This window comes from Cynara cardunculus (genome assembly GCF_001531365.2).
Source record: "Cynara cardunculus var. scolymus isolate 2C chromosome LG 13, CcrdV1, whole genome shotgun sequence".
Lineage (NCBI taxonomy): Eukaryota > Viridiplantae > Streptophyta > Magnoliopsida > Asterales > Asteraceae > Cynara > Cynara cardunculus.
Genome location: NC_037540.1, coordinates 13,940,419 through 13,953,457, shown reverse-complemented (window position 1 = coordinate 13,953,457; position 13,039 = coordinate 13,940,419). Strand labels below are relative to the sequence as shown.

The window sequence follows — 13,039 nt, the reverse complement described above, 5'->3', positions numbered from 1 at the left end:
AGTGGCAACCCAATAAAGTTATTGGTTCCTAAAATGCAGCATGTGTTCTATTGCGTCTGAAACTGGTAGTTCAGATGTCTTGGTAACTGAAAAGATTTGATATTTTAAATCAATAAATATCAGATTAGGGGCAACGCCTGTGATGGAATTGATGATTGCTGCTGGAAAAGCTGTCCCTATTTTGCAGCTCGAACATGGACTAGCCGTTGTTAGAGTATATACGGGGTCATTCATGACTTCTCTTGATATGGCAGGTTTGTTAACTTCTATGACCCTTTTGTTGCAAAGGTATTCTTTAATATATGTATTGTGCAGGGTTTTCAATATCCATAATGAAGGCGGAGCAAGCAATTTTGCAACGCCTGGATGCTGCAACTAAGGCTCCACATTGGCCTGTTGGTGTTGATGGTTGGTAATTCCATTAGTATATATTTTCAGCTTCCTCTTATTGTCAGGGTGTTAGTTACTTTACAGTGATAGTGACATGACATGCTTTTTTAACCATATACTTGATTGATACAAAAGTATCACAGATTAATTTTTTGATTTCTGAGGTTGTAGATGTATATTTCTTTATTTATCTCTACATAAAACTCAGTGGTTCTAGTTACTTGTAGGTGATCACCCACCTGCCAAGATTCCTGTTCCAGTTCCACCTTCTCTTTCAACAAAGAGTGACGAGGTTGTGAGCAGAAATGCCTGTTTTATTTGATTATAATAACAAATATTGGTCTCATTGTAACCTGTCTTTTTCTGTAATAGGTTTTTGTAATGCTTTATCTGTTTTATCTTCATTGGAATGCAAGGTGTTTTTGTGTTGCTTTCTATTTTGGAATTACCTAAAGCAAAGTAGAACTGCAAACAAGGATTGTCATGTTAGTTTTAGAGCTTTTCCCAAGGAAAACCATTAAGTTGTATGGCAGTTTGTGGGTTATAATTTATCTTGACTTAATTTAAATTATAACCTTTGAATGCTTCTAATTATCTACCCAATCACAAATGGAGCTATCTTTCCTGATTATTACAAATAACAAATAGAATTCCCTTTGTTATTTTTATTCTCTTAATCTTAATAGTTGAATATTGAGGAATGTGGGTTCCTGTAGCACTTTAACTTCTTAGCCCTTCTTGTACAAATTACTGTTTGTGAGGTAAATGTTTTGTTTCTTATTTTCCATCTCCTTCGTGATTGCATATGTTGCAAACATGTTTCTGTGACTTGCAGTCATCCTTGTTAAGTTCGACTTTTAGCCGCATAATCTAGAAGTGACCATTAGTCTTTTCTTCTCCACGCTCTGCTTTTTTTGATTTCTTGTTGTTGCCACTATGCCTTGCAAATACTTTCTTGGGAAGTTGCATTTTGTCTATGTGCATCATGGCTTTATCTGCAAAACAATCGATTCTAGGTAACCAATTGAGCTCATGCAATTATTTCCTGTCGTATAGTGAGTTTATACTGCCATATCGTTCATCTGTTCTCTATGGGGTTCTCTTACTTTGCAACTCAAATGTTGAACAAACTACTGTCAGTTTTAAAATTAATATGACTATTTATTGTTAATTAAGTACTTAAGTACATCAAAAACTGTAATAAGAATCACAAATAACAAAAGAATTTGAGTGGTAATCATGGAAAAGAAATCATAATTATAGTTTTGATGAATGCAAGTCTGACATATGAAGTCGAAGTAGTATAACTGATATAAGTTTTTTCACTTCATGCACACACATGCATATATGATGTTCATTATTTATACCCAAGTTCATATGCGTTTTTTATAGCATGTACCTAACAGGGATATAGAAAGACAGTATGTTGCAGGCCTTGCGAGCCAACAATGTATGTAGGTACTCGGATGGAAATGGAACCAAAGAGATATTGTCGGGATGCCATCCCCTCTGTGATGTGTTGTATTGGAATCTAGGTGCTTTTTGAATTTAAGCATGCAACATTGACACATTTATAGGAGTTAGCAAGTGTTGGGCTGTTTTTCACCTAGTGATGCACCACTGGTGTTGGGAGTTATGAATAGGATTCTTAGAACTATAATAGATGGATGAAACATGGCTAGGAAGCTAGTCGAAAAGAGCAAAATATGGCTTTGCATTTCGAATTTGAGGTTGTTAATAGTGAAAATAAGTGGACTAGTAGACATTGTAGATGTTTAGAGAACTAAGGGAAGGGGATGAAAATTTAAAGAATTTTAATCTGTGGTATTCAAGAAAGGATTCTACTAACAATGAATGGCAGAGTGTGCACTACATAATTGATAGTTCATGGAACAACATATTTTGAAACGAAAGATTAGAATACATAAAGATAAAATTGTATCAAGGAAGTAGTAGAGGCCTTTGCATAAGCTTTAACAACAATATTATAAGACAATTATGGGAGGACATATGAAGAAGTGGTGCCCTGGCATAGTGATTAGTAAGTAGTTTTCGTTAGTGTCTTAATGGTTATGTAGGTTGAGGCCTTCAAACTTCTCAAAGTGTTTTAGGTGTGCTACAAAGGATCAAGGGGAAAAAATCTTAGAATTTGCATTGTCTTGTTTTTGAGCTCTTCTTTGAGGAACCATGTTCTCACTTGTAACATGTAGCATTCATATAGACAATCTCCTCACCAGAATGGGAGATCAAGGGTCATACATAGATTGTAAAGTAATACATGGGGAGCTTTGTGTTACAATATAGGCTTTAAGTGAACGATATCCCTTAGGCATTTAGTTAGATGAAGTGAGGCCTATGATGCTGAGATTGTAGAGTTATATATAATTTGTATGGACGTGTCATACAACAAAGATTTTCACTGACAAACGTTCACATTAAACATGGTACTAGGTGGAGTGAGGTTTTTAGGCGTTCTGGAACTAGGGACAGAAGCCTTAAAGTTGGTGGTGCAACGAGGGGATGTACTACTTTTTAGGAAAAGAATGTTGTAGAGTCTTCCATGGTCATAAAAGGGTAATAATATAGAAAATTCTTAGCAAGGTGAACAGAGCTAAAAAGGCACTAAAAGAAGCTAGAAGTAGAATGTATAAGGAGTTATAGAAGAAGCTATATATAAAAGAAGGGGAAATGATGTATATAACTTGGGTTAGGTAAGGGTACAAAAATAGGGATCTAATTCACATCTAATATATTTATGATGAGTTCTATGGATGTTTAGTGAAACATGATGAGGCTAAAGTGATTAAAGGTTTTTATTTCAATGGTGAATGGAGTGTATGGAATGTTATGGATGTTCATGTTCTTTGTGTAGAATCACACCATTGGTGGTGAGGGAAGTTCTAAGACAGATGGGTGTAAGTAAAAGATTAGTGTTTGATAGTATTCTTATGCCCGTCAAATGAAGGAAGTGGAAATTTTTGTTACTCTCTACAATGATAATGGAGATGCAATTTTTCCATTAATTATTCAAGGATCAAGCTTATAAGCCATATAATGAAACTCAGTGAGCACGTTATTGAGTATATGTTAATAGTTGAGACTTTGGTATTAAAAATTAGATATAGTTTTACGACATACAGATCCAATAAAGGCTCTTTTCTTGAAGTGTGATATCCATAGGATGTGGTGACGACAAGGGTAGGAAAACTTATTTTAGGTGAAGATCACAATAAAGGGCGATTAATGAGGTAAGTTTAAATGAGAACCGTAAATATTTTGAGAAACGGAGAATCACCCATTTCATGTATTGTTCATGAATCATGATGAATGTCGTGATAGATATTCATGCTGAATGTTTTGATAGATATTCATGATGGATGATATTCATTATTATTCGGGGTTATCCATCATGAATAATACATGAAATAGATGGTTTCTCGGTTCTCAAAATATTTATGGTTCTCATTTGAACCTGCCCAGTGACTGCTATTTTACACAAGTTAATTGATATTTCGAATTATTTCTTTTTTGTAGTAAGGAAAGTTTATATATAGCAAATTATAGACAGTAAGGAGGGAATTAGAAGCTAGGCTAGATCATAATAATTTTCTAGTTTACTTTCAATAGTTTTGGAGAGACAACTGCCAAATTGGTATTATTTCGGTTACCATCTATTTATGGTTTTGCTAAAATTTCAATTGTTTAATCATCCAATATCAATTTGGTTTTTATCAAATTGATATGAGAGCCTCAATATTGTTCAAACCATACCACCAAAGAAATCAAATGGGTTGGAGAAGTTGGAGACCGAGGTGCAACAATAGCAGACCACCATGGACGAACAATTGGAGGTTGCGGAACAACGATTTGGTTGTAATCATTCCTCACAAAAAAATGGAGAAACAAGAAGAATTGGGAGTAACCGTGTTGGCTCAAGCACGAATAGAAGGAAAGGGCAGCGTTGCTACAACAGTGAGTGATTTCCAGGACGGAAGAATGATAACAAGGCTCAGGAAGTGACATCGATACGCTTTGGAAATGACGAAAAGGCTATGACAGCTGGGGGAACAACCACGATGGGGTCGGATAAGCCGTGTGGAGGTTCACCAAAAGAGGATGATGGGACATAGTGGCTTGGGAATATGTACGTGCACAGTGAAAAGCTACCACCACTGGAGCGTGGAAGGGAGGAGGACAACTAAATGCCAACCAAGGCTTCTGACTTGGACTAGACTAGTGGAACTAATAGCAACAACGGTGGGACTTGGGAGGCCAAGGGGTTCGTTCCGAGGCAGACATGGATTCAGGGCCCAAGTAATGTGACTCTGGGGTGTACATGGGCTGGACAAGGCCTGAGTGGGGTAAGCATTGGATTTCATGGAATAAATGGGGGACGACAAAGCCCGGTTTGGACCGGACAGGAACAATGTGGTTTTGAGCCTGAAATTAATCTAGAAAATTGGGTCAGGAATGCCACCTACCCAACAAACAAAAAATCGCATGGTTTGAGGGCCCAAGGTGGCACAATAGTTACAGAATAGAATCAAGAGTTCGAAATTGAAGATGTCAGTCTTTGGAGGAGATGTAGAAGGACGAGTTTATCGAGTCTAACATTACTTTGAGGTGAACGGGTTATTGGGATTAACAGTGTTGGCTGCTTGACTATGTATGGAGGGAAAGGCATTACACCGATACATCAAATGTAGGGAGACTCGACTACCATTACGTTCAGGGGCCGAAATCAAGGGCGATGTTGGAGATATCAAGGTAGCTGTATTGGAATGTTTTTAGATTGCTCGGGAAGGGGGCCTTCACAAGCAATCTTTTGCTCTCACTGAAATAGGCACAATACTTCAATACAAAGAGTAATTTGATATGCTATTCGGGCAACTGGAAGTGATCCTAGTGGAGGTGTTGGCCATGAATTTCATGGAAGGACATAAACCAAACATTTGAGCAATGATAAGGTTGACAAGACCACAAGGTTGGGGGAAGAAATAGGTTAGCACATTTAGTTAAAACCAAATGCAATCGGACGAGCTCATGGAGGGAATTTTGGGGGGGGGGGGACACTGTCCACAACAACGCGGGAACATGGGTAGCACCAATTCCCCGGGGGTCAAAGACACAAATGGTAAATGCGGAAGAAGACTTTGTGAAGGAGAAGCCAAACCAGGATCTACCTTCTAACAAACAAGTGGAGCAAAGGGTTGTGTTTCTAGTGTGATGAGAAAGTTTCTCCCGAATATTGTTGTAAGGATAAGGCGTTGCAGGTATTGGCTGTAAGTGATGGGATGGATGAGGAAGGTATGGCACCGAGGAAGAAGACTATGGGAAGGAGAAGCCAAACCAGGATCTACCTTCTAACGAACACAAGTGGAGCAAAGGGTTGTGTTTCTAGTGTGACGAGAAAGTTTTTCCCGTACATTGTTGTAAGGATCAGGCGTTGCAGGTACTGGCTGTAAGTGATGGGATGGATGAGGAAGGTATGGCACCGAGGAAGAAGTTGGGGGGAGGAGCAACATCCACATTTAGATGTAGTATAGGTTTCCTTAAATTCAATGCTTGGTTTTACCACACCATGAAGCTGAAAACAACACTCGAGAATAGTGAGATGGTGGTATTGATTGACAGTGGTGCTACATACAACTTAATCTCTAATTAGGTGGTGGCAAAACTGGAGCCACAAATCACCAACACGAGGAGCTTTGGAGTATCCATGGGAACCCGGAAGGTGGAGGAGAGCAAAGAGGTTTGCCGTGGATTTTTGCTCGCTTTGCAAGGAGTCTAGATAGTTGAAGATTTTCTACCATTGGATTAAGGGGTACCAACGCCATTCTCGGGATATAATGGCTACAAACTCTTAGGAGTTCATGAACTAGAAGTCTCTCCATATGGAATTCCAAACAAGGGATCGACGAGTAGTGTTACAGGGAGAGCCTAGCTTATGTTGAACGATCGTAACGCTGAAGACACTGTTGAAGGCATTTAAAAGTGTCGAATGTGGATTTTTAGTAAAGCCAAACACATTGTGCTCAACCAAGGGGGAAAGCATGAATCTAACACCAATGGTCATTGAGACGTTATTGGCACAATAGGAGCGACGTTACGAGTTCTTGGTCATGCCGTTTGGATCCACTGACACTCCGTCCACATTCAATCATGGATGAATAAGGTGTTTCCAGCCTATTCACAAAAGTTTGTTCTTATTCTCTTTTATGGCATTTTGGTGTACAATCCGAATTCGGTGGAGCATGTACTACAGTTAGAGGTAGTCTAGAGAGAATTGTGGAAGCATAAGTTATACGCCAACCGGAAAAAAGGCTTGTTTGTTCAGGCAAAAGTGGAGTATTTGGGCCATGTGGTGCCAGTAGAAAGAGTATTGGCAGTTCTTGACTTCTTGCGAAAATTTCCGCAATGTTAAATTGGCCAGAGCCCAAGACCTTGAAGTAATTGCTTGGGTTTTTGGGCCTCGTATTACACAGGAAATTCTTTAAAGCGGTATGGAGCTACCGCATGGCCTCATGGAAGATGTCGTTCGAGGTGGGCAAGGATCAATTAGGACCGTAAAAACCTATTTAAGGCCGAAGATCACAATAAAAGGTGATTGATATCTTTTTAAGTTAATTGATATTTCAAATCATTTTCTTTTTGTATTAAGGGAAGTTTCCATATAGCAAATTATAAGTATAGTGTAAGGGGGCATTAGAAGGCAGCAAGATCATAGTAATACTCTAGTTTACTTGCAATAGTTTTGGAGCGACTGTTGCCTCTCGAAAGCAGGCCGGTTTTGTTATCTTTTCGGTTGTTTAATCATTCAATATCTATTCAGTTCCTGTTCACCTGTTGAGACCAATTACATTCGTATGACTTAATATGGGTCTCGCTAAAAGGCAACATGTACACCAGATCTGTGTAGCTGACAGGTGTATGGTGAGGTGGATGTGCCACAATGAATGATGAGAGAACTGATGTAATATGTGAGGTGTTTTATGTAGTAGTTTAGTAGAAGCTGTGCAACATTGCTTGAGATGGCCCATTTCAAGTTTTGAACTTTGAGATGCATAGGTTAGAGGAGACTTGTCCGTGGAGGACGTTATTAGGAGATTTATAGGACAGCTGAAATTGGTATGAGGAAAATTAGGTAGTAATGAACGTGGGCATATAGCAATGAATGTGGTCTTATATAGTGGAAGGATGCTATTCATGGAAGGGTTCACCCTTCTATAACTCTACTGGCTTCTATCTTTAGCTTACTATAGTTTGGGATAAAATGCATGCTATTGTCTTTATTGTATTATCTGGTCTGCTAGCAGTCTTTTATTTATTCCCATGATACCAATATGTATTTTTCCTTGTTTTCACTAGGTATTGAGTCGACCACAGCAGCTAAATCAGCAAGGTCGTGCGCTGGAGGTGGCTATAGAAGCAGCGACAATGGCAATTATTAATCTAAAGGATAATTTAAATGACTGGGACGGCAAAGTGGGTGATGGGGACTGTGGATCAACAGTAAGTTCAAGTACATTCAGATTGGCACCGGAAATACACATTAGTAACTTGTGATCACACAATGGCTTTATTTACTTGTGACTATACAGATGTCTAGAGGTGCAACAGCTATTCAAGAAGACCTGAAGAAGTAGTATGTACTCTGTTTAATTACCCATATTTACTTCGTTTACTGCATCACATTTAGCATGCTTGCTGTTCGCAGTTACTCTTCTATAAATGTAAGTGTGTGTTTATGTGTGTTTTTCTATTGTATATAATATATATATGTATATATAAAGCACATAAATTATTATTTTAGAGCAGAGCCTTAGAGTTTTAGATATTGCTCCAAGCTCTGCTGGTGAATTGAGGAGTAATTAGGGATGTCATTAATTACTTAAAATAACTCATTGTATATTGAAGATCTATTCCCAAAGCTCTGAAGCATTAGAGATAGCCAGTCAAGTTCTTAACCCAAAATTGACATAGTTTTATTTACATCATGTAGATGTAAAAAAAATTCTAGTGTGGTGGTACTGTCTATATAAATGCTAATAGGATCATTGTTTTCCTCCAAGTGTAAGTAAATTTTTAGTGTTTTTGTTGTTCAGATGAATTGTTATCTCACACTGTGGGATGGAGGGAGTACTTAAGATAGGACCTACTATATATCTTATATCAAATGAGTACTTAAGACGGTGTTCTCTCTCAAATTCAGTTAATCAAGTAAAAAGAATGATGTGTGTTTTCTGTGTTCTTTTTAATTGAGTGGTTATATGCACACCTCAGTGTGTACTACATGTATAAAACACTTCCAGTGCAATCCGTTAGGGTGGATTTATGGTACATTACCTCAGAGATCCTGCTTCTTTTGTTATGAGGTGCTGAAACAGGCTCTTACCCTTCCAAAGTGTTTTTGTCCTTTATTAATGTATATTCTCTCTTTAGGATTACTTTAGCTGTCATGGAATTATTACCACACGCTCATTCTATATTTTTAGGATGCTAAGCTCTGTTATATATTTAACAAAAAAAATCCGAGATTGAGGTAAACGTATACAGATTTTGTCATGCTTTATTTTGAAGTTCTATTGCGATAGATGCTAATAACTCTTGTCTCTTCTATTATCTGCTATAGAATTACTTCATTCCAGTCTGGTTATGCTACTGCGATTAAATTGTATATCTTTCTATTTTAATCTTCATTAATCTTATTGAGGCTGTGTTAGGGGTGTCTTCCATTGTGTGCATCGAATTATTATCGACCATTTGACTTCATGGTGCTGATACACTTATTTTTTTTCTCGGCAATTTTCTGTTTTTTCCTAGCTATCCTCTCAATGATGCTGCAGAAACAATTAATGAGATCGGATCATCTATCCGAAGAGTCATGGGAGGAACAAGTGGAATCATGTATTAGACATTGCCTTTCTAATTACTTCTATGACTAATTACTTTTATGACTCAATTGATGCTTTTGGTTAGCTAGCCATTTTGTATTTTACAAGCCCTACCTTTGTTTATTGATGTTTGAAACAGATATGACATATTTTGCAAGGCAGCATATGCTAGGTTGAAACCAAACAACCAATCAGATATTACACCACTGCAATGTGATAAGTTTTTTTTATCTTTCTTTTGCAAATGTTGTCTGTACACATGATGTTCTGCTATTGACATGGTCAGAAAATCTATCCAGGGGCTGATGCATTTGAAGCGGCTATTGGTGCAGTCATGCTATATGGAGGGGCTGCTGCAGGTTATCGCACAATGTTAGATGCTCTTATTCCAGCTTCAACAGTTCTTAGAGAGGTAGAAAGTGGCAGCATTTTCTTTCGTAATTTGCTGGACCTTCCATACTATCAAGTGATGCATATTACTTTTCAATATAGATGCCTGCAGCCTGCCTCTCTAACAACTTATCAAATGCCATTTATACCAATCCTAATATCTGCATATTTTCGACAGTGTGTAATGTTTATTTTCTTAACAGAGGTTCAGGGATGTGGAAATTTGTTTTTATGTATGTGCGTGTGCTCACAATATTGATCCTCTTAACAGAGGTTAACTATTGGAGATGATCCTTTGGATGCTTTTCTTATCTCATCTGACGCTGCAATTGCTGGAGCGGAGTCTACTAAACAAATGGAAGCTCAGGTACTGTTACTTAGAGCTTGTTTCTTTCACTTTAGAAAACAAGTTTGCTTTCTTTTCTGTATATCTTCCTGTTTATTCTCACTGTCCTTCGTGTCATTGGTCCTTTTTTACAGAAAAAACATGTAGCATCATGCTGTTAGAAAAAACTAATGGTCTTAACATCCTTTTATGGACATCATTATCTTTTCATACATTGTGGTCATAAAACCTGCGTCTATGTATTACTGGGATCCATCATGCTTACAATTTAAGTAAGTAATGGTATCTGCTCATAGCCTTGATGTGTGATTCTTTGCTACCCATGCAATTACAAACTATTATGCATCAATAAGAAGTTGGCTGATGGATTGTGTTTAACGCAGAAGCTTGTTTATACTTGGGCTATGTTTGGCAACCATAACCTAGCTTATTTTTTGAGAATCCAATTGAAAAAGAACCCGTTTAGTTAGCCGTAAGCTAGCTTTTTGAAAAGCTACTTCAAGTAGCGTTTCAATAAACTCCAGGTTTTTTTTCACTTTTTCCAAATATACCCCTTATGTTTTTCCAATTAATTTTTCAACATGTCATTTTAGGTCATTTTCTATTGTCATCTAGCTAATCAGCTACTTTTTATCAATCATAACTAGCTTGTCAGTTGTCGATTAGTTTGCCAGTCTACAGAAATCCTGTCATGATGTTGTGACTGCTATAGTGTGATGGGTTCTCCTGTATCATGTAAAACTGTCATGTTATTTAGATAATTGTTGTGGAAACGGATAAACTTCCACAATCCAGTAAAAGCTTACTAAAACACAATAACCATTTTTTTGAATCAAATAAAATGTCGACTATGTATCCTATGTGGCATCCATGTGACAGTTTTAGTAACATTTCAATATAATTTTAACGATCTGTTCCTGTGGTTTTTTATTCTAACGTGTTCTCCAAGTGCACATGTAGGGTTTCAAACAAGAGTTATTTAACTTATGAGATCTTGGCACTGATCTTTGTTGCCAATTGAAAGGCGACATCCTTATTTGTAGTTTTCTTCACGAACTTGATATGTAGTCGCACTTTCTGGCAGAAAAAACAAAGCACCTAACCAAACTGACCCAGTAAATCCCACACAGAGGTCGGGTTTAGGGATGAGATGGACACATACCTTAGAGTAGAGAGACCGTTTCCGTAAAGACCCCCGATTTGCACTTAAAGTTAAAAGTGTACCTCTTAGAGCACTTCCAATGGAGCTTCTTGAAAGCTTTTTGGCTATCTAGACGTGTGAAAAAGCTCCTGACAAGAAAATTTCTCTTTTTGCTTGTGCAGTCACAAGCTTGCAATAAGCTTGTTTTTTGTCTATGGGTCCCATATTTTTTGGAAAAATTTAGAAAAACCTCTAATGAAAAATTAGAAAAAGGTTTTTTTTATTAACCTGGATATCCAACCCACCATGCGAGCCTACTAATCCCAGGGCCACCTACTTTGCGGGTAGTCCCCGGAGTCACCATATTTGAACCTCTGTGGCCACAAGGGGATTTTATTCCGGATTTGAACTTGGGACCTTCAAGCACTTTTGACCTTTGGAGTCCAAGCTCAAACCAATCAGGCACCACTCTTGTGGTTAGAAAAAGGGTCTTTGGCGCAGCAGTATCTAGGTTCCTTGTAAGATCCAAACCTTTGCAGATGTCAAGGGTTCAAACCTCACCAAAAGTGATGATAAGCAATATTATATATATATACACACACACACATACATATACGAAGGATCGTGTGAGAATAAGAGTTAAGCTGAGAAGCGTAAGAAGGGATCTGGACCCTTGATAACTTTTTTTTCTCACCCCTACCACATGAGTCGGCGCTTCTCACGGGAATTGATCCAGTGCATCTTGTTAGTGTTGATATTCAATTAGGATTGATCCAAGGGTGGAGATCACTTCTTACCCTTCTCACCATAACCTCCGTTCTCACTGGAACCGAACCCTATATATATATATATATAGGGGCAGGTTCAAACAAGAAGTTAAACATTTTGCGAGAAGACAAGGAGTTTCAATATCATATATGATTACATGCACGATGCATATGCTTAATCATATATTGATTAAACACAAGTTGCATTGACAACACATACACGCTTAATCATATATGATTAAACACACCCAAGGGAGTGTAATCATATGTGATATTGAAACTTCTCGCCTTCTTGCATGATCCTTCCTATATATATATATATATATATATATATATGGACTTCTTTTAAAAGTGTGTATATATATATATATATACACACTTTTAAAAGAAGTCCATTATTGTAAAAGCTCTTAATTTGAAGTGAATGGAGTAGTAAGTTTAATCTAAAAATGTGTGTATTGAACCATGCCTAGCCTTTTTCATTTGGTTTTGCTTCTGCACTTGGTTTTCGACTACTTAAAAATGCCGTATGTTTATGCAGGCTGGGCGTTCAACATATGTGTCGGCAGATATCCTTACATCGGTTCCCGATCCAGGCGCCATGGCTGCTGCTTCATGGTACCATGCAGCCGCCGTTGCTTTAAAAGACAAGTTCAATGCAGGCTCGTAAGCACCATTTGTGGCCAGCTACAATTTTGTTGACAGTTTCTGCATAGCAACCAAATCAACAGAGATTTCCGCTTATGCACACACATCGCATAAAGCCGAGAGAGCCATTCAAACATACATACAATTTATGTCAAAACTCCAAATGATCATTTGGTAGGGTAACACTTCTTTGAAGTGAATTAATTAAGTGGTGTATCTTAAACTTGATGTTTTATGTCTGAAATTGCATTAAAATTAATGCAACTTCATTTAAACTTCTAACTTCGTCCTTCGACCTGCCCATTTTTAAGAGATAAAATCGGCCGTTACTTGTTGAGACTTCGAAACAAAACACGGCAATTGATTTGGTATAGAGGTTGTAGCTTGGTTGATTAGAGGTGCTCGTGTGTCTCAAAATAAACATTTCTATTTTTAGTTTGTTGCAAAAATAAGTATCCACTTT

The 13,039-nt window shown here is 37.7% G+C and overlaps 1 protein-coding gene across 5 annotated transcripts in view; it reads left to right on the top strand.

Moving 5' to 3' along the window:
• The window catches only part of LOC112525755 (putative 3,4-dihydroxy-2-butanone kinase), a 31,277-nt gene extending 18,238 nt beyond the window's left edge, over positions 1-13,039 (top strand). For 2 of the 5 annotated variants that reach the window (XM_025136011.1, XM_025136009.1), the window contains 10 exons: positions 124-254; positions 316-408; positions 618-685; positions 7,759-7,902; positions 7,992-8,035; positions 9,214-9,297; positions 9,424-9,497; positions 9,584-9,696; positions 9,946-10,041; positions 12,470-13,039. In XM_025136011.1, coding sequence (XP_024991779.1) covers positions 124-254; positions 316-408; positions 618-685; positions 7,759-7,902; positions 7,992-8,035; positions 9,214-9,297; positions 9,424-9,497; positions 9,584-9,696; positions 9,946-10,041; positions 12,470-12,598 — 976 coding nt within the window. In that variant the 3' untranslated portion in view covers positions 12,599-13,039. Of the gene's footprint in view, positions 1-123; positions 255-315; positions 409-617; positions 686-7,758; positions 7,903-7,991; positions 8,036-9,213; positions 9,298-9,423; positions 9,498-9,583; positions 9,697-9,945; positions 10,042-12,469 lie in introns of those variants that run through there. The other 3 variants (XM_025136010.1, XM_025136013.1, XM_025136012.1) reach the window with 3 other exon arrangements.